This window comes from Hyperoodon ampullatus (genome assembly GCF_949752795.1).
Source record: "Hyperoodon ampullatus genome assembly, chromosome: 11".
Classification (NCBI taxonomy): Eukaryota; Metazoa; Chordata; class Mammalia; order Artiodactyla; family Ziphiidae; genus Hyperoodon; species Hyperoodon ampullatus.
The window spans coordinates 102,185,616-102,206,887 of NC_136924.1; the positions used below are offsets into that span (position 1 = coordinate 102,185,616).

Here is a 21,272-nt window from a genome sequence, read left to right on the forward strand (position 1 = left end):
CCCTGCTCCCGGGCACAGGGGCTGGCTCGCCTCCCGAGTCAAGTTCTCACATTTCATCTGGTGGCACAGTGAGTCCAGCATCAGGCACAAGACATCACAACCTCATCTCCCTGCCTCGTGTCCTGTCTTCACCTGAAGATCACCGAGTCGACTGCTAGCTACATTCCGTGGCCGTGAAGGGTCAGGATGGGAGACCTCCTCTGTGCCTGACCCCCGTCCTCCAGAACCCCACGAACGCATCCCGACACCAGCCGCTCACTCGGAGGCCAACCTCTGGTCAGTCTTCCAGCAAGGTGAGAGGCAGCGACAGGCCGCATTCGTGGCTGCCTCTTCCTGATTCGCCTTCAGTTTACCCTCAGCCCAAAGCCCGGAGGACCCGCCCCCGCTCCCGAGGAAAACCACGTCACCACCTGTCCTCATTCCTGGTCCCACGACTCTAGTGCTGACCCTGGAGGCCCGTGCTCTCTACAAAGGGATGGAGGCTCCAGATTCGGGGACTTGGGAAGGCAGGGAGGAATCACTTGTGCCTGGGTTGGGGCTACAGCTGGGGCTGGCCCAGTGGTTTCAAGGTCCTGAACCAAGAGGGCCTCCTGGGCCCTCGGCACCTCTTTGCTCCCTGAGCCCCACTGTGCTGGGCCCACCCACAGGCTCTGGGGACAGTGGTGTGACTGCACTGCCCCCACGGCTCTGCCCCAGGAAGGGCAGTCACCGCACACGGCTCTCACAGCCGCTTCCCAGGGTCTGCTCTGCTTGGGCTCTGCCCTGAGTGCGCAGCCTCCAGGACAGAGCCTGGGCCCCCCGGGGCACCAGCTCCACCCGTTGGGGCGGGGGGCGGGGGTGGCCTGCACGAGCAGTTCTGTGATGGTTCCTTGTGCACAGCCTGCCCCGTTCCAGTCACTGTCTTCTCAAGGAAAAGATGGGGAGGAGGGAGCAGAGAGGAGGCCCAGGGCGTCAGCAGCAGATGATGGGCCGAGGGGACGGCCAGCCCTGAGACTGGGCGGGGCAGCCCCGGATGCACGGGCCTTTCTCCTCCTTTGCTTAACAGAAGCCCCGGCTCTCAGTGACGAGGGGACCAGAGAGAGAATCCTGCTGGAGACTAGCTGACTCCCGGGGCGGGACAGGAACTAGCCTCCCGCGGGGCTGGGTGGGCTTTCCTCAGGGGTCCCCCGTCCGCCAGGAGCCCAGCCGGTACCTGCTTCCCCTCGCAGCGCCTTCTCCACGGCGACGCCCCTCTCCTCCAGCTGGCGCTGCTTCTCCTCCACCTGCTCCAGCTGACGCTGGATGATCTGCGGGCGACACGACAGCGTGAAGGAGGGAGAAGGGCGAAGCGGGCAGGTGCCCAGAGCGCCGCATGAGGGTGCAAACACCCCAGCGGGGCTCGTGAGAGTCTCAAACAGATCCTGCTCCGACAAGATTAAAACTGCCCAGCGCAGACTTGCGCTTGCTGGGGTCAGGGGTTGGGGTGAGGGACCGGGAGTTTGGGGTTAGTGGCTGTAAACTATTAGACGTAGGATGGATGAACACCAAGGTCCTGATGTACAGCACAGGGAATCACAGCCAATCTGCTGGGATAAACCATCATGGAAAAGAGTATAAAAGGAACGTATACATGTAGATGACTGAATCCCTTCGCTGCACAGCAGAGATTAGCACATCGTAAACCAGCTCTACCCCAATGAGAAAACGTGACTCCACTCTGCACAGAGCAAGGCTTCTCAGGGATGACTGACACCCGGGAGGACCTCCCACCCCGAAGCAGCGGCAGGGACATATCTTCACACAGAAAATGAAATAAAATCCAGGGATCCGGTCATGCAGGGAACGCAGATCCAGAGTAACGTCCAGGGAAAGGACGAGAAGGCTGGTTTTGGAAAATCAGAAGAATATCTTTGCTGGGAATGGATTTGCTGTTAATGTTTCTTCCTGTTGTAGAGCTTTTGATTATTGTCCTCATCTTTATGAACACAACTATATACATACGATTTCATTAAAAAAACACACTGTATTTAGGTATCTTTTAATACTTCGCATTAAAAAATTATTTTTTGTTAAAAAAAAAATCTGGGGGCCTCCCTGGTGGCGCAGTGGTTGAGGGTCCGCCTGCCGATGCAGGGGACACAGGTTCGTGCCCCGGTCTGGGAAGATCCCACATGCCGCAGAGCGGCTGGGCCTGTGAGCCATGGCCACTGAGCCTGCGCGTCCGGAGCCTGTGCTCCACAACGGGAGAGGCCACAGCGGAGAGAGGCCCGTGTACCGCAAAAAAAAAAAAAAAAATCTGGAAGGCCTGGGACCCTGAGGACAGCTCCAACCTCTAAATCCCAGGCGCGTCGGAGGCCAGCCAGTCACAGCTGCCTCTTGCTAACAGCTCTGACAAACGCAGGAGCTGGCTTTACAGTGGTTCTTCCAGAGCTAGGGATCTAGGAGACTCAAAGCTGGGCCCCTCCCTTTCCGGCATCCAGCGCCCCCCCGCGAGGCTTCTGCAGTTGCACGGAGCGGTGGCCCTGCTCGCCTCCTCTCCCGCCCTCCTGTGGGTGCGGACTCCCCGCGGCTCACCTGGGCGCGGTGCAGCCGCTTCAGCTCCTCCTGCTTGGCCTGCCTCCGAGCTGCTTTCTGCACGCGCCGGGTCAGCTTGGTGTTCAGCTCCTCCTCCGTGTAAGTCCTCGGCTGCAGGGGACGACAGGGGTTTATTCAGTCAGGGTCACAGAGGCTGCAGGGTAGGCGGGGGCGAGGTGTGCGCAGACACCCAGACCCTCGGCCTAGCAGGAGCTCCACGGGCCAGGGGGCACCCGGAGATCCACGGGAGATGCTCCCATGGGGCAGGGACAGGAGGCTGGCTGCACAATGACTGCTGGGCAGTTAGGACAGGAGGGTGGGGCACCTTTACTGATGAGATCACCTATTTCCCATGTAAGGACGTCTGCTCTTCCTTAAGACAGTGGGGGTAAACATGTTGATCAAATGTTTTCCCCAAGCCTCTTGCTTGTAGGGGGCACACAGGGAAAGGAAAAAGAAAACCCAGGATCCTTCTACTTTTTTGTTTGGTATCAAAAGCCACTTTTTTCAGATGAACACTACTTGCAAGGTTGTTTGAAGAAGTCACGCCTGAAGGAAACAGGGGTGCTTCTATTTTAAGTCTGAGCGAACCCAAACCAACTAATGCAGCTGGAAGAAGGGTGCCGGTGAACCTGGACAGATCAGGGGTCTGCACACCACGAGGAGGGAGGACGTGCTCCGGCAGGGCTATGGGGCTGTCAACAACGGAGGGGCGCCCAGCCAGACAGCACAGCTGCACCTGCGAATGTGGCGTGGAGGGCACAGCAAGTGTCGGGCACAGTGGGTGAATGCAGGCAACACTGAGGGACACCTTCTTTACTGCCTCCAAGAAAATGAAAAAGGAGCCTTTGCAGACTTTAAAGGAGCTTCCGAATTTAACTCAGGAGGTTATCCTGGTAATCTTTACTCTAAGAGTTCCAGTGCTAGTGGAGAGCCACCACTTAAGGACTGTCTCGGGACTCCCCGAGCATGCACCCTGCAGGTCACGCAGCCAAGGGCTCAAAAACTCCCCGTTCCTGTGGCGCCCAGGCCCAGAGGGGCCTCCCTGTCCCCACTGGCACCCGGAGCAAAAGCACCACATGGCCCCCCAGCCTGTGACAAGCAAGGCACCTCCCCGTCCTTGTCCGTTGCCACCGCCCACGCATGCCCGGACACGGTTAGCAAGGGTTCGGCTGCTGGGCCGGGCGGGGCTGCAGCAAGGCCTTCCCACAGGGATAGGACACAGCGTTCGATGCACATCATGTCCTGAACATAAACTGACTTTTAAAGGGACGTGATGGAGAACAAAGCAGAACGGCAATAATAACAATGATCAAAAATTAAAAATAGAACCCAGAAATGTAGCAAAATCAGCTACAAGTTTAAAACAAACATGCACGACTAAAACGCATGATGGCTCTTCCCGTGTCAGCCAGGACGGCTGCGTGCATGCTGGGAGTGAGATGCCAGCAGCGCCACCTCAGTGAACCCGCCTGAGTAAGGCCAGGGGTCACGCTTCTGCCGAGAAGTCAGTGCCTCCTTCACTGGCCCCAAACTTCCTGTGCTCTGTCCTCAGTCCCCCTGTGTGAAAAGTAACCACAAGGTCACAGGAGCTCTTTCTCTGTGCAAGTTCAGACTCCTCTCTCTGGCCGAACACTGCAGGGTGATGGCTGAGGGCAGTTGGTGGGAGACCCGGGTAGACTGCCTGTCACCCAAGTTCTCTGTCCTGCTGGTGTCCCTGAACAGGCCACAGCAGCCCTGGGAGGGGGTGGCCATCTCCCGATTATACACCAAAAAGGGACCTAAATGGCACAAATAACAGACTTCCACCAGGGATACTGCAGGCAGTCAGCGTGGCCTCTTCTCACCCACTGAGCCTAGAACAGAGTTGCTTGGCAGCCCCAGTAAATAGCTCAAAGGCAGGAAGGGAGCGAGAGGGGCAGCCGCTTCTCCCAGGTCAGGGCCTCCCGGAGGCCACACCTGGCCATGTGTGCACATCCTGCCTCAAGCCAGAGTGAGGAAGGTTTTCATTATCAGAACAAGGCAGTTAAAAAGGAGACAGGTAATTTCCCCATGTGGCATGTGAAAAAATCCAAAGGAACTAGTAACTACAGCCTGAGGACCAGCACTTATCTATTAAATTAAAGGGGGTGACTGAAGGGCCAAAACAACCTTAAGAAAGAAGAATGGAGCTGGAGGAATCAGGCTCCCTGACTTCAGACTATACTACAAAGCTACAGTAATCAAGACAGTATGGTACTAGCACAAAAACAGACACATAGATCAATGGAACAGGATAGAAAGCCCAGAAATAAACCCACACACCTGTGGTCAACTAATCTATGACAAAGGAGGCAAGGATATACAATGGAGAAAAAACAGTCTCTTCAATAAGCGATGCTGGGAAAACTGGACAGCTACATGTAAAAGAATGAAATTAGAACCTTCTCTAACACCATACACAAAAATAAACTCAAGGGCCTCCCTGGTGGCACAGTGCTTAAGAATCTGCCTGCCAATGCAGGGGACGTAGGTTCAAGCCCTGGTCTGGGAAGATCCCACATGCCACAGAGCAACTAAGCCCATGTGCCACAACTACTGAGCCTGAGCTCTAGAGCCCGCGAGCCACAACTACTGAGCCCCCATGCCTAGAGCCCATGCTCCGCAACAAGAGAAGCCACTGCAATGAGAAGCCCGCGCACCGCAATGAAGAGTAGCCCCCACTAGCCGCAGCTAGAGAAAGCCCGCAAGCAGCAACGAAGACACAACGCAGCCAAAAATAAATAAAATAAATATTTATTTAAAATATGGCAGGGCTTCCCTGGTGGCACAGTGGTTGAGAGTCCACCTGCTGATGCAGGGGACATGGGTTCATGCCCCGGTCTGGGAAGATCCCACATGCCGTGGAGCGGCTAGGCCCGTGAGCCATGGTCGCTGAGCCTGCACATCTGGAGCCTGTGCTCCGCAACAGGAGAGGCCACAACAGTGAGAGGCCCGTGTACCACAAAAAAAAAAAAAAAAAAAAGGCTTTTTTTTACAGAAGTAGAACAAAAAATCTTAAAATGTGTATGGAGACACAAAAGACCCCGAATAGCCAAAGCAGTCTTGAGGGAAAAAAACGGAGCTGGAGAAATCAGACTCCCTGACTTCAGACTATACTACAAAGCTACAGTAATCAAGACAGTATGGTACTGGCACAAAAACAGAAATAAAGATCGATGGAACAGGATAGAAAGCCCAGAGATAAACTCACACACCTATGGTCAACTTATCTATGACAAAGGAGGCAAGGATATACAATGGAGAAAAGACAGCCTCTTCAATAAGTGGTGCTGGGAAAACTGGACAGCTACATGTAAAAGAATGAAATTTGAACACTTCCTAACACCATGCACAAAAATAAACTCAAAATAGATTAGAGACCTAAATGTAAGACCGGACACTATAAAACTCTTAGAGGAAAACATAGGCAGAACACTCTTTGACATAAATCTCAGCAAGATCTTTTTTGATCCACGTTCTAGAGTAATGAAAATAAAAACAAAAATAAACAAATGGGACCTAGTGAAACTTAAAAGCTTTTGCAAAGCAAAGGAAACTATAAACAAGACCAAAAGACAACCCTCAGAATGGAAGAAAATATTTGCAAATGAATCAACGGACAAAGGATTAATCTCCAAAATATATAAACAGCTCATGCAGCTCAATATTAAAAAAACAAACCACCCAATCCAAAAATGGGCAGGAGACCTAAATAGACATTTTTCCAAAGAAAACATACAGATGTCCAAGAAGCACATGAAAAGCTGCTCAACATCATTAATTATTAGAGAAATGCAAATCAAAACTACAATGAGGTATCACCTCACACCAGTTAGAATGGGCACCATCAGAAAATCTACAAACAACAAATGCTGGAGAGCGTGTGGAGAAAAGGGAACCCTCCTGCACTGTTGGTGGGAATGTAAATTGATACAGCCACTATGTAGAACAGTATGGAGGTTCCTTAAAAAACTAAAAATAGAAGTACCATATGACCCAGCAATCCCACTACGGGGCATATACCCAGAAAAAAACATAATTCAAAAAGATACATGCACCCCAATGTTCATTACAGCACTATTTACAATAGCCAGGTCATGGAAGCAACCTAAATGCCCATCGACAGACGAATGGATAAAGAAGATGTGGTACATGTATATACAATGGAATATTACTCAGCCATAAAAAGGAACAAAATTAGGTCACTTGTAGAGATGTGGATGCATCTAGAGACTGTCATACAGAGTGAAGTAAGTCAGAAAGAGAAAAACAAATGTCGTATATCAATGAATACATGTGGAACCTAGAAAAATGGTACAGATGAACCGGTTTGCAGGGCAGAAATTGAGACTCAGATGTAGAGAGCAAACGCACGGACACCAAGGTAGGAAAGTGGCGGGGTGGTGTGGTGTGGTGGTGGTGGTGGTGGGATGAACTGGGAGATTGGGATTGACATATGTACACTAATATGCATAAAATAGATAACTAATAAGAACCTGCTTTATAAAAAAATAAATTAAAAACAAAACAAAAAAACCTCAAAATGGATTAAAGACCTAAATGTAAGACCAGATACTATAAAACTCCCAGAGAAAAAATAAGCAGAACATTCTTTGATATAAATCACAGCAATTTTTTTTTGGATCCATCTCCTAGAGTAATGGAAATAAAAGCAAAAATAAACAAATGGGATCTAATGAAACTCAAAAGCTTCTGCACAGCAAAGGAAACCATAAACAAAACAAAAAGACAACCTACGGACTAGGAGAAAATATTTGCAAACCATGAGACCAACAAGGCGTTAATCTCCAAAATATACAAATAGCTCATACAACTTGATATCAAAAAAACAAACAGCCCAATCAAAAAATGGGCAGAAGACCTCAACAGACATTTCTCCAAAGACATACAGATGGCTAACATGCACATGAAAAGATGTTCATCATCGCTAATTATTACAGAAATGCAAATCCAAACCAGAACGAGGTATCACCTCACACTGGTCAGAATGGCCATCATCAAAAAGCCTACAAATAATAAATGCTGGAGATGATGTGGAGAAAAGGGAACCCTCCTACACTGTTGGTGGGAATGTAAATGGTGTAGCCACTATGGAGAACAGTATGGAAGTTCCTTAAAAACTAAAAATAGAACTACCATATCATCCAGCAATCCCACTCCTGGGCATATATCTGGAGAAAACTATAATTCAAAAAGATACATGCACCCCAATGTTCATTGCAGCACTATGTACAATAGCCAAGACACGGAAGCAACCTAAATGTCCTTCGACAGAGGAATGGATAAAGAAGACATGCACATATATACAGCGCAATATTACTCAGCCATAAAAAGTAATGAAATGCCATTTGTGACAACGTGGATAGACCTAGAAATTATCACATTAAGTGAAGTAAGCCAGACAGAGAAAGACAAATACCATATGATATCACTTATATGTGGAATCTTAAAAAAATGACACAAATGAGCTTATATACAAAACAGAAATAGACTCACAGACATAGAAAAAAAACTTATTGTCACCAAATGGGAAGTAGGGGAGGGATAAATTAGGAGTCTGGGATTGACAGACACGCACTACTATATATAAAATAGATAATAAACAAGGGCCTACTGTATATAGCACAGGGAACTCTACTCAGCACTCTGTAATAACCTATAATGGAAAAGAATCTCAAAAAGAATATATGTATACATATACACACATATATATGTATAACTAGATCCCTTTCCTGCACACCTAAGACTAACACAACATTGTAAATCAACTACACTTCAATTAAAAAAAAAAAAAACGTGCTGGTGCTTCATCGACTTCTGGGGGTTCAGCCCCGGGAACGTGGCTGCCAGCTCCGGGGCCGGTGCTCACGCCCTGGACCAGGCTGCACGGTTTGGTTGTATTTGAGTCAAACTGAGGCAAAGTGGGAAACGTGAGTTATCTCTTGTTGACAGGGCTACAGGTGATTTTTTTAAAATCTGTATTAATTTTTCTATATAAACATTTTAAATAAAAATAAGTCATTTTTAGTTAGTTTTTTGCTTTTTTAAATGAAATGAAATGAAACTCAGAGGTTTGTTTCACAGCCGCCTGAAGCAGGGTCGAGGAACCACGTGCCCCACTGCGCGGACCCGAGGCTCCCGTGGGGGCCTGCAGGAGGCTCCCCACCCGCCGGCTGACGCAGCCCCATGCTCTGGGGGTGTCCCACACCCCTCAGTTCTTACTCTGAAGGTGCTCAGACCCGCAGGAGACCGAGAGGCGGACGACACCCTCGCCCACCTGTGCCTCTTCTCCCGAGTCGCCTGCATACGCCACGGCCCTTCCCCCCGCAGACGCAGCTCGTGTGTCCTCAGCACAAGGTGCTTCCCACGCAGCTCCTGCACCCCAATAGCGTACTCGGGGCGGAACCGGAGTGACGTTATCACGTACCCGGACATAACGTCGTGACAGGTCAGCACGTCCTGGGCGCAGCCCTGACTTCAGTGTTCCCTACGCGGCCCCCGGCGACGGGGCGCTCGTGGGATCCTAGGGCTGGGGTCCCAGACTCGCTGTCGGCGTGGATGAGGAGGGCGCCTGGGGCCCGGGGACAGCTGTGGTCAGAGGGATGCGCTCCCCCTCAGACTGGCCCTGACACAGGCGGCTCGGGCCCAGAGGCGAGCTCCCGCCGTGTCTCGGCCTGGACACGGGCCAGGCGCGGGGCTCAGCTGCGCGTCGGCTGCAGTGGGGCGCTGAACAGGGGACGGAGTCGCAGCCGCGGCCCACCCACCTCTCTCCTGGACTTCTGGGAGGTCCGCTCCAGGACATCGTCGCTGGAGATGTCCGAGTCCTCCGAGCAGCTCAGCTGGTGCCGGGGCCGCAGCTCTGGGGGGGCAGAGGCAGAGCAGGGACAATGACCGGTGGCCACACGGGGTACCCTCCCCGCTTCCACACCCACGGCAGCCAGGGCAAGGGAGCGAAGGTGCGGTTCTCCCCGGTTTGGGTCTGTCCCGCACCCGGAGCCGCGAGACTGGATGCTAACGTATATCCGGGCGGGACTGGGCCCACATGCACCGAAGGGGCCCCGTCTGGCGCCAGAGCCCAGCCACTCACCATCAGGCCCTCCCTGGGAAGTCACAGCCCCCGGCGGCCCCCACCCAGCTGCGCGCTAGTTTCAGAACGTCCTGCTGGGTTTAGTTTCCTTCTCCCTAGGAAGCCCCGGGGGAAGTGGGTCTTTCGAGGGAGCTGCAGGGGCTGGAGAGCCCGCACCGTGCGCTCTGCCCGGGAGGGGCCCCCGTGCTGCTGTACCTGCTCTCGTGACAGGAGACGCCCCCGGCTTGCCGGCGTCCACGGCGGTCCCGCTGGAAGGGGTGCTGGGGCGGGACCTGCCATCGCCCTTCTTCTTCTTGTCCTTCCTGTACCCGGAGAAGACGGACTTCCACAGGGACCTGGGCTTGGCTGCTGCTTCCTCCAGGGCGCTGGGGCTGGGCCTCTCCGGGGGCCGGCCGTCACCCTTGGGCTTCTTCTCTTTCTTGTTTCTTCGGGGAGAGAAGAGGGAAGATCTCTTCTTGCTCTTCCCGCTGGAGCCCTCGGACGAGGTGACCGAGCCGTCCAGGCCCCCTGAGTCCGAGGGAGGGGACGGGACCTCCTCACTCGTGGCCTTGTGCATTGGGGTGGGCTCCTCGGGGCCCTTGGGGGGCACGGCGGTGGCTCTGCGGGGCGCCGGGGTCCTGGGGGCCCTGGGGGCGGTGGCCACAGTGTCCATCTCCTTCATCCTGCTCAGCTGCCGGGCCATGGCGTCCCTCAGCGCCGGGCTGCGCACCGACTTCTCCCGGGCGCGCATGCGCTCGGCCGCCAGCTCCTTGGCCTCGGCGGAGACCAGCGGCAGCCCCCGCTTCTGCGGCGGGACCCCACTCTCGGGCCCACGGCCACTCTCCTGGGCCAGGGGCCGCTCGGGGCAGGGCCAGCGGGAGGGGGGCGTGAAGAAGGGCTCCTGCAGACTCGAGTCCTCCGTGCGGTCGTCATACGTGTCCTCCACATCGTCCGCGAAGGGGATCTCGTCCACGCTCTCCACAAATGGCTTCGGTGCCTCCTCCGGGGGCGGCTGGGCGGGCTCCCGCAGGGTCCGCGCGCACGCGGCCGGGGCTCGGGGCTCCGAGGCTGCGAGCTGCCCTGCCAGGGCCGGCTTCCCGTGAAGGGTGGCGGGCTCCTCGTCGGGAGGCGGGGGCGGAGGGCTGGAGGGGGGCGTGAGCATGGTGGAGTCGGAGGTGCTGAAGCTCTGGCTGCCGGGCGTCCTGGTGCGGGAGGAGCTGCCCTGCAGGCCCAGCCCTGAGCTGCTGGACAGGTCTCTGTGCTCCGCCCGGGCGCCCTTCGGCTCCCTGCCAGGTGGGGACCCCGGGGTGGGCGGGGAGGGCTGGGTCCCCCCAGCGGCGGGCGGCCCCAGCCTCCCAGGAACAGGTGTGGGTTTCAGAAGCCAGGGTCCCTCGCCCTGGGGGAGCTTCTCAGCTGGACAGGCCTGCAGGGGCGCGGGTTGGAATCTGGGCTCGAGTCCAGGGCCCTGTCGCACGGGCGTGAGCCCCAGGCTGCGGCGTATCTCTGCGCTCTTCATCCAGAACTCTGCCACCAGGTCGCTGCGTTTCAGGGCCTCGTCCCCAGGGAGGGGGCTGCCCAGTGTGTCCTTGGTGACCCCTTGGCTCTTCACGGGGAGGGGGGCCAGGGGGGTGGAGGTCCTGGCCGGCACAGGCTGGAAGCAGATGGGGGACACGGTGGGGGACGGCACGGTGGCCTCGGTGGACGGCTGAGGCTGGGAGCAGATGGGGAGGGGGGCCAGCGGGGGCCGGCGCTGTGGGCTTGCAGGCGAGGGCGGCGTCCTGGCTTCGGGCTGCGATCGGACGGGAGTGCCGGCTGTGGGCTCCCCATGGCGGGGCTCTGGCTCTGGCTCTGGCACAGGGCTCTCCGCGGGCAATCCCCTCGTGGCAGCCTCAGAGGCGAGCGGGGCTCGGGCGCCCTGTGGGAAAGCAAGGTGACAGGAGCTGCTTAGAAGGCAGGGTTCTGACGGGCGTGCTCTCCCACCAAGGGCCTGCGCTTCCTGAAACACCCGCTCCATGTGGGGGCCACGATCAAGGGCCAGGAGGACACCACCCTTTTTGATCTGTCAAGCTCCAGAGCCCCTCACCCAGTGAACATGTGAAGCTTTCAGGTTTGGTTCATCCCAAATGCACTGGTTCTTTGGGCCCTGAACTGACACCAGCCATAGGATGCCAACGACCAGCCCCAGAGGTCCGAGGTCTCTGACGTGAGACTTTAAAACAGCATCAATCGCAGTCTGCCTCCCGGACTGCCCGTCCTGCCACGCCCCGGCCTCCTGCAGATGAAACCCCCCAAATCACCTTGCTCCTCAGGACCCCAAATACCAAGCCAAGTAGCCCCAGGCCTCGAGCTCCGGCCGCCCTCTATATGGCCTCCCCTAAAAACGTGCTCCACAGGACACAGTGTTACTATCTATTTACGGAGCATCCTTCAGTGCGTAGTTCAAACACCACTGGTCACCTGGACAAGTATTTTTAATTTAGAAAATCATACATTCATTTTAGCATAATATTGAGAAAAAACACATCTGTTGTATCAAACCAGCACTCCCACAAATATTACTGTTTTAACTTAAAAATAAATTTATGTTTAAAACGGCGTGCTGTGTGGACGCACAGAGAACAGTGGTGGGAAGCTCAGCGGTGGGCCTGGCGCACAGCAGGCCACACCGGGCGGGAGCCCCAGGGCCACTCCTGTTTTCAACAGCCCATCAGCACAGGGAATAAAAAACTGGGTTCACACCAAGGCCCCTAAGGAGTCCCATCAGCTCTGCCTCCAAAGTGGGCCCCAAGTCCTTACCTGTGCCCTGGGGCTGTGGGCTGGGGAGGACAGGACCGAGTGCTCCTCAGGGGACCGGCTGGGGCTGGAGACTTGGGAGCGACCTGAGAAAACAGACGCAGGATTTGCAAGATGAAACACCCACTCGCGCTGCAGCAGGACTGCTCCCAGGGCATCCCGGCCTCGGCCGTGTCACCAGTGTAGGATCTGCGTCCAAAGGTCCAAAGGTGAGCTGCACAGGTGCCACAGGGGAAGGGGCTGTGCAGGGAGGGGAGGGGCTCGCACACAGACCTCTCTCTGGGCGCCTTGCCGAGGCCGAGGCCGGTGGTGGCTCCTCCTCGCCTTCAGACACCCGCAGCTCCAGTCCCACTCCCGCCTCCACCTGCTGCAGCTCCGTGTCGGTCTCTGATGGCACGTCGTCCGACCAGTGCTGACCTGCCGAGGGAAGTGAGCACAGACCTCAAGTGAGGCTGTGCTCCTTGTCAGGCTCCCGGCTCCTCAGAGGACAGCCGCCAGGCCATCAGCTGCAGCGTGAGGTCCAGCCGGCTCTGCATCCTGGCCAGGCGCTGCCCACTGGTCCCCCTCCTGAGACTCGTCCATCAACACAGCATCCCCTGTGACGCGGAGCCCCAGTACACCCGTGGCACCCCCTCTCTTTTGAGGGTGCGGGCCTTCCTGAGCACACGTACGGCTCCACAGGAAGGACCAGCCTCGGGGAGGGGACTCGGAGCCCTCCTGGCCCTGCCACCCCTGCCGCCAGTTCCAGGCTCCTAGCGCCCAGCCCCGCCCGTTCTCACCTCCCAGCCCAGTCCCTGCCCCTCCCCCTCAACACCATCTCCTCCTCGTACCAGCTTCCAGAGGCAGCAGCTGAATTAAAGGCCTCGTAGGAAGCCCTGAATCTGCTCGGTTTCTCCCCACGACTTAACGAGTGCAGCCCATGTCCAAAGGGTGGGTGAAGCGACACACCTTCAGATTAGTGGCAGAACAAGGAAGGAACCAGGAGCCCTAACAGCCGCTCCTCTGAGCACCTCACTTTCGTCTTAATGTGCGTTCCGTCTTCCCTGAGCTCAGACCACTGCGGCTCCCTCCCCGGGAGGAAGAAGGCGGGCACCACGCTTGGGGGAGGCTCTGGGGTCCCCGTACCATCACCCAGCTCTGCGCCAGTGTCCCCCGTGTCCCCGTTCTCCGCTGCATCGCCTTCTATCTCTGCTGGCTCCGAGTCCACGTCTTCCTCCAGGTCGTCCTCGTCAAATGGGACTGCAAGGCAGAGACGTTCAAAGGAAGGAAGAGGAGAGAGACGGACGGACAGACAGACGACAGACGCATCGGCAGGGGACTCCCAGGGCTATCACGTGACGACCACAAGGAGGAGAGGGGAGAAGCCTGCCTGGGTGGGAGTCGGTGGGCCGGGAGGTCTCCGAGAGCAGGGCGGGGCTGGGCTGGGCGGGGCCTCCTGAACACGGATCAGGAAGGCACCCAGCTGCAAAGCGTGCACGAGTCGCTTAACCCTCGAGGGGGCTGCTAACCCTGCCTTTCAGGGAAGACACGGAGCCCAGGCAGCTGGGGGGGTCTGTTTGCAGCCCCACCGCTCAGCCTGGCACCAGTGCCTTGTGCAGGGGGGTGACCGACCAGCAGGGCTGCAGCCCCGCTTGGGAGAATTTAGACACGTACTTTTTTTAAGCGTAAGAGAGAGGGACGAGGGGAGGTGGAAAGTTCGTTTTTTGGACGCAAGACCAGCCCTTCAGCGCCGCAAAACGCAGCAAAGCTTCATTCCTCCTGAGCAAGGAGGCTAACGTACACACTCACACACTCAGACACACACACACTCTCACACCTGTTCCCAACCCTGCACAAGAAGAACTCAGACTACAGTTCAGGTTACAAGAAGGCAGCAGGAAGCAGCCACAGATGCATCGCGCTGCCTGGACCAGGGGTCCCTCCTCCCGGGGCTCCTGGGGGCTCTTCTCAGGTCTCCTTTCAGGAAAGGGGCTGGCCTTTGACCCGCACATACTTGGCCTGAGGGTCAAGCCCGGCAGGCTGGGCAGCAGAGGAGCCTGCTGAAACGCAAGGCCAGGCCAAAGGACCACGAGACCCTCGACGGCCAGCAGCCCAGCCTCGTGAAGCTGCATCCCTGGCGCCTGGGGCTGTGCAGTAACCAGCAGTGACCGTGAGCGGCCACAGGGTCAGAGCACAAGGAAACTGGGGACAAGACAGCCGTGATGGCCTGGAGGTGGGCACCTCTAGGTGCAAGGAATGTATTTCTTGACCCAGGTGGCAGGTGGGTGAGTCTTGGTGTTTTTAAATAATTCCTTAAGCTGTTACGTATCCTCACCACCCCTTCTGTGCACTCGGCTTATTAAGACGAGGTGATGGTGCACACCCGCTCTGGAGAGTGTTATGAAATCGGTCTGGGACGGACGAGGCAGGGCCAGGACGCCCTCCTGTGACGATGGCATTTGCCAGGAGAAGTCCTGGCGAGAGCACTCAGTTACTTCCATAGACCGAGACCTCTGTGCGCCAGCACTGCTGCTCACTCATCACACACCAGGGGAGGGGGCTTCTGAGGCAAACAAGCCTCTCCTCCCCGGGCTTTCTGTGGGACAGCGAGCTGGCCGCTGATGGGGACAGAACCCGGGCCCGCCCCATGGCGGGTGCCCGCCAGGCCCACACGCGTGCTAGAATCAGTCTGTGAGCGGCCGGGCATCGAGAGGCAATTTTACACGTTTGTGTTGGCAAGTCCGTTGGAAGCAAGCGTGACATGGACTCCCCAGCCTGGCGTGGCTCCAGACACAGGACACTAGAGCAGCCCAAGCCCAGACCTGGCCCTGCGGCCCCCAGTGGTTCTCCTACTCAGAGAAACATCTGCGCAGACTCGGGGCTAGGAGTCTACGGTCCTCAACGGCGCCCTGAAAGGAACGACTGTCACACGTATCAAAATACACGACAAGCATCAATGCAGCAGCAGCAACGCTGAAAGAGACATAGCTTGAGGGAGGGAACTGGGGGTTAATCCAAGTTAGGACGGAGCGGGTGCTAGAAGCAGCCACACACAAGGAAGCAGGCGGCGCCGACACGCTCAGCTCTGGTCTATTCGGCGGCCGCTGGGACGTCCCGATACCTCAGCCTCGTCCAACCGTCCTGGGGACAAAACTAACTAGGAGAGGGTGACCGCAGCCCTCTCTACAGCTCGGCGTGAAGGTGCCTCCTGACCTGTGAGCCAAGGAGGACAACGGGCAGCTGGCGGGGCAACCATCCTGCCCGCCCGGAAGGGGCACCCGGCCCTTCTGCATTTCACAACCGGTGGGGGCCAAGGCTGTCCCACGTCCTGCCCGGATGCCAGAGCCCCTCGCTGAGAAACACCCCCCCTCCGAAAAGTGCACTGAGGACAAGCAAGGGCTCTTGGCTCCCTCGTGGCCTGAGAGCTTGCGGAGCCCTGCACCTCGGCCTGCAGACCCAGCCTGGCCCTCACCCCAGTACTGACTGCCTCAGCCGTGGCACCCCGGGAGGTTTGCTGACTGTTACGAGAATCCTCCACCCCGCACCCAGCCACTGTCCAGCCTCATTTCTGCGGACTCTGAGCCTCAGTGCTGCACACGGTCCTTTGGCTTTGGTTTCACCTGATCTCTACTAACAAAACGACGCCCACCCCCGCCCGACTGCACTACTGCTCTGCTCTGGTTTTCCCAGGAGGGCGCGTGGTGCGTGTCTGGTCCATGCAAGGGCGGCGGCCTGAGCGAGGCATGCACGTGCCCCCGCCCTCCGCCGCGCATGCGCTAGCGGCAGCACCGGAAGTCCAGGGTTAAGGGACCAGCAGAGCTGCCAAGAGAGTGGTTATGGTGAGCGGGCAGAGAACGAACATCACCCGACAACCTCCGGAGACCGACTCCAGCCAGGCCTGCACTGCTGCACGGCGAACGGAGGGAAGGTCGGGCCCTGAATTTGAAACAGACGATAAATACAAAGTTACACAGGAGTAAGCGTTCCGGCGAGGAGAGCGGAGGTCCTCCTGGAGTCCACACGGAAGAGAGACGGACGACGTTACAGCCCGAGGCCCGTCCGGCACCGACCAGGGACAAGCGGGGCGTCGGGCCAGGGAGAGGAGAGAGAGCACGGGGGGGCCAAGGTGGCGTCCCCCGTCAGCAGGCTCTCTCTCAGCTCCTGCAGAGCTGCTGGGTGTTTACGCGGCTGCAAACGTGGTTAAAGAGGTGGGCCTTGCCTGCGGCGAAGGTGTCTAACTCCCATGAGGGCCGGGCCACCCACTCTGTGCCCTCGGCATCCTGCAGGCTGTGTCCCCAGCAGGCACCGAGTGCAAACATGGAGACAGGTGAGCAAGAGACAGAGGGTGAAGCACCAAGGCGGGCACGCCGAGGGCGGGCACGGGAAGGACGCCCCCAACGGCCTCCAGGTTTTCCTTTCCTTCCTTAAAAGCAGCCAGAACAAGGTTCATCATCACCCCGCCATGGGATGCAGAGCGCCTCCCCTAAAACCCAGAGCTGTGACGATGCTACTTCAGAGGCCTCCTTGATATCGATTTCTTCTCAAAACTTCATTTCAGCCCAAGATATGGTACCTTGACCCCATCCTGTCCGTGCACACTCACACCGAGACACACCGCACGAGGAAAAGCACAGGACATTCCTCCAAGTGGAGAAGGAAGAACCCTGCCTAGTGACACGGGCGAAGTCAGCAAATTCTTGGTTTTCCCAACGTCAAGTTCACTGTTCCGCGTCAGCGGACAACAGCCCACCTCTTACCCACCGAGACTTCACATAGCCTCTGACGAGCTCCGCTGGCTCTTCCTTGTGAGGAGCCTGGGGGCCCCGCCCTACAGAAGAGTCCCCAGCAGCCCGAGGGGAAGCGGGACAGAGGTGCCAGGCACCCTGCACCCGGAGGAGTTACCTCTGGAAGGAGGGGACTCAGAGGCCGGTGACACTCGCTCCTCCTGGCTCTCACGGATGTGCGTCCAGTGCACGTCAGCCTGGATCTCCAAGGGATCGGCTGGATTTACGAGCTGCTGCAGCCTTGGGCTCCCAGCTAGTGTACCAGGTTCGAGAGGCAGAGGAGATGAGGAAGGGAGAGATGACGGGAAGGAAGGAAGGAGAAAGTAAACAGTCCAGGGAAGGAAGGATCAAACACCACAGGAGAGGAAACAGAAGGAAAAGTTACCATATTTGCCAGGATCAGTTTGAATCAGAAAGAGGCATGAATTGAGAATAAGCACACGCACACACACGTGCACACACACACACACGCCCGACTTCTACTCGTTCAACTTGATTCAGTCCCTTCAAGCCTCATGCAGCTGTCGATGTGGATGAAGAGAGTCCTACACTCCCCTCCGATGCAGAAAGTACCTTCCTTTCTGAAGCTCTTTTCATCTTAACTGCGACTGAGGGACCCAAGTGCCCAGTTAGGAGAAAAGAGCGGGTCACAACTGGCCTCTGCAGGGCCAGCCTCCCAAGGTCCCAAGGATGTGGCTCTGTTGGCCACACAGCCCGTGCCTATGGCCACCTGCCGCGTGGACACAGAGGTGGGGCGGGACAGGGCAGTCCTGCCACGAACCAGCCGGCTCACGCGGAGCAGACAGTGACGCTGTTGGGCTTCTAGTTTTTATCTTCTGCAGCTAAAGAGAAAAACATCCCCTTCCACAATGGGCCTCATGCAGCGTACTGGGCTGAGGTGGGGGTGGGGTCAGGGAAGGCGACGGTGGGGAGGAAGCGGAGTCTGTCTTGCAGACCCCAGAGCTCTGGGAATTCATGGGAACAAGAAGTCAATCCCTCTTTGCCCTTTCTGAGGTCAAAGCCCTCTTCCCGAACACTCTACTGGTGCCCCGCTGATCCCCCCCTGGACATAAGACTCGGCTTCTTAGCCAGGTGAGAACTCATCAGGGGCCCCGCCTTCAGGCTGTTCTTGCTCTCGGGGCCCAAGGAATCTGCACGCACCCCTGCCCCGAGGGCTCCCATAATCAGTGCTTGGACCATGCCACACAGTTGGGTTAAAATAAGGGACAGCCAGCAACTTGGGGGAGGGGACCCTACAGGAGGGAGGGTGGCTTTTCGGGCAGCAAGAGCAGGTGCCACCTGAGCAGAAGGACTCTCTGCAGTCTAACTGGGCAACTGGCTTTGGCTCTGGCTTTGGCTTCATCACAAAAACGACAACCTCCTAGTCTCCAAGCAACAGGGAACGTGACGTGGGCAGAACTCACCGCTAAGGCCACCGAACGTGGATGGGGGCTGTGCTGGGCGTGGGGTCGCAGCCCGTGTGCTCTCTTGGGAGCCACTGGCCTTTAAGGGCTTCCTCTAGGGTCGAGGGGCCTTGGCGGTGCTGGACGGGGCTGAGTCACAGCAGCCACCAGAGAGCCCAACTGTCTTCGGACGAAGACATTAAGTCAAGGAGGAAACGCAGACCCTTTCTCCACCTTCCAGGCAAGCAGGGGAAGACAGCAACCCTTCTCCCTGGGGCGTGCCTGCGTGTCGCCAGTGCACGCAGCCTTGGGGACTCATCGCCCAGGCACAGGGGAGGGGCTCCGGGCGCCTGTGCTGGCCCCGCCACTTCTGAGAGCTGACCGTGACGTGGGGTGCTCGGCTCACATCAGAGGAGGAGCTGAGTCGTAACCGGATGAGGGACTGGCAGCAAATGGTAAAGGGGCACAGGGGCGCCCAGGGCTGGATGCCTCGCCCGCCGCTGCAGCTCTAGGAAACCCCATCTCTCCACGGGGGACCTGCTCTCGGGGGCGGCTGGACGGCTGCCAGGGGCCGGGGTGGAGGTGGGCAGAGGTACCTTCACGTGTACCCATGTCCTCTTCCTCTGGCAGGTGCCCCAGCGGCTGGCCTTGCAGGAGTTCTCTGTCCCGGGGCCAGTACTCTCCTTCCACACCCACAGCAAAGCAGCGCGTGGGGGGAGACGGGGAGGAGAGGACAGAGAGAAGAGTCATCCCCAGGTTCCTCCGCTCCAAGCCCGTCCCGCAGGCTGGAGCCGGACGCTACTTCCACGTCCAGGAGATCAGGTCTCGGGAGGGAAGCAGGCCCAAGCTCTCCTGAAAAGGGGGCACGCCCCGACCCCTGGCTGTGTCTGGAGCTACAGACAAGCCGAGTGGCCTTCCCTGGGGCGGGCTGTGCACGCGATCCCCACTGACTCACGCCGGGGCACTCGGCTCTACAGACACAGCCGGCGGAGGAAGCAGCCCCGGACGCCATCCCCCCCCCGCTCCTCACACGAGGGCGGTGTGCAGGCCCCACGTGCTGCCTTGGGGTCCCACCCCAACCTCCGGGTGGGAGGGAGGCCTACAGCAGGACCGGGGCCACGGGGGCTCCAGGAGCCCGAGGAAGGCCCCACCTCTGCCGCCCGACCTCGTCAGAGCCGCCAGCTCGGGGCTCCACTGCCAGCTGAGGACCACGGGTAATGCGCACCCTGCCCGGTCAGCGCCCGGCCCTCACTGAGCTGGAGCACACGAGCCTGGGCTGGGACTGGCCGCCGAGCACAGGGAACTCCAGGAGGAACAGAGAGACAAGCTGCAAGGCGCAGAGCCCTCCAGGGCCAGCCCCATGGGCCAGGCTCCTTGGCTAACGGCTCATGTCCTCCTCGTCCTGTCTACACCCCACAGGGAGAGCACGGCCTGAGCAGACACGAGGTCCCGCGGACTCAGGTCTCTGCCTGCCTGGCCCTGCTCACCACTCCAGGCCCGGTGCAGCCGGAACAGGGAGAATGACTCTCCGACAAAGGCCAGAGAAGGAGCCCAGGAAGCTCTTCTCACCACTCGGGATCACACAGGCGGACGGGACAGGACCCAACACCTCGAGTGTGAGACAAGAGGAATCTAGAGCCAGCCCGACCGACCTACCAGGACACGGGTCCCAGCACGTCACCACGCACCACAGGTGACCCCCCCTGGGGGGCCCTCCCTCCTCAATGCTCGGCAGCCTCCGACGTCCAGGACCAGGAGCCAGGGAACCCCCAGAAAGCTAAGTTCCCTTTGTTCCTTTAGCTGGAACAGGATAGGACGAGTGGCCTGACCTGGAGGAGGCCCTCATCTGCCTCTGCGTGCAGCTCTACCCGGACAGCCCTTCGTGGGTCCCCTGGGGCCTGCGGGAGGCATGCCACGTGACCCCGGCCACAGAAGCCTCCCATACTCAGGCCGGGTCGGGAGGAGAGGCTTTACTCTGACCTTCACTAGACTCGTCCTCCTCGTCCTCCTCGTCCTCCGCGTCCTCCGCGTCCTCCTCCCCAGCCACGAAGCTCCTGGAGGCCTCGAGCTCCTCTTCACTCCTTCCTTTCAGAAGAGCGTGGATCCTCACGGCCTCCTTCCAGGGAACGCCGCCCAGGTCCGAGGGGGGCAGCGGCGGTTCCTCCTCCTCCATCTCGGACTCAGAACTGCTGCAGAAGTGACCACAGAACCCAGTGAGGGGGCCACAGAACGGAGAAGGGGGCGGCTCAAAGCAGAGGCTCCCGGCAAGGCACCCGCCGGGCGGGAAGGGAGGGACGACACCTTGGGGCCAGCGCACAGAGGGTGAATGGGGGGCGAGACGGGTCACACGGGCCGGGGCAGCCCCGCCAAGCACAGGCTCGAAGCTCACGACCCTGGGGCCCGAGGGTGAAGAGCACGTCCGTTCCCGTGGATGCACCGTCTCGTCGGAGGATCGCGGGTGGGAAGAAGGGCCGCCGGCAGGAAGCGGGCTGGCGGAGGTGCCGCTCGCAGGAGAGGGGGCCCCGGGCCCCGCTCCCAAACCCCACAGCGCAGTGTGCAGCGCTGCGGGTGAGGGCGCCTGGACAAGCCCCCACCCTGCGGAGAGGCGCTCGCTGCGCGAGGGCCCCGACGCCTGCTCCCGGGGCTAAGAGC

General features: G+C 58.0%; 1 protein-coding gene across 1 annotated transcript in view; it reads right to left on the reverse strand.

Moving 5' to 3' along the window:
* Positions 1-21,272, reverse strand: part of MICAL3 (microtubule associated monooxygenase, calponin and LIM domain containing 3) — a gene marked incomplete at both ends in the record, with an annotated part of 97,127 nt that overhangs the window by 12,111 nt on the left and 63,744 nt on the right. The window contains 10 exons of the mRNA XM_079715002.1: positions 1,193-1,286; positions 2,554-2,664; positions 9,360-9,454; positions 9,878-11,576; positions 12,458-12,540; positions 12,582-12,643; positions 12,742-12,871; positions 13,580-13,693; positions 17,336-17,470; positions 20,601-20,809. Of these exons, the coding sequence (XP_079571128.1) occupies positions 1,193-1,286; positions 2,554-2,664; positions 9,360-9,454; positions 9,878-11,576; positions 12,458-12,540; positions 12,582-12,643; positions 12,742-12,871; positions 13,580-13,693; positions 17,336-17,470; positions 20,601-20,809 (2,732 nt within the window). The remainder of the gene's footprint in view (positions 1-1,192; positions 1,287-2,553; positions 2,665-9,359; positions 9,455-9,877; positions 11,577-12,457; positions 12,541-12,581; positions 12,644-12,741; positions 12,872-13,579; positions 13,694-17,335; positions 17,471-20,600; positions 20,810-21,272) is intronic.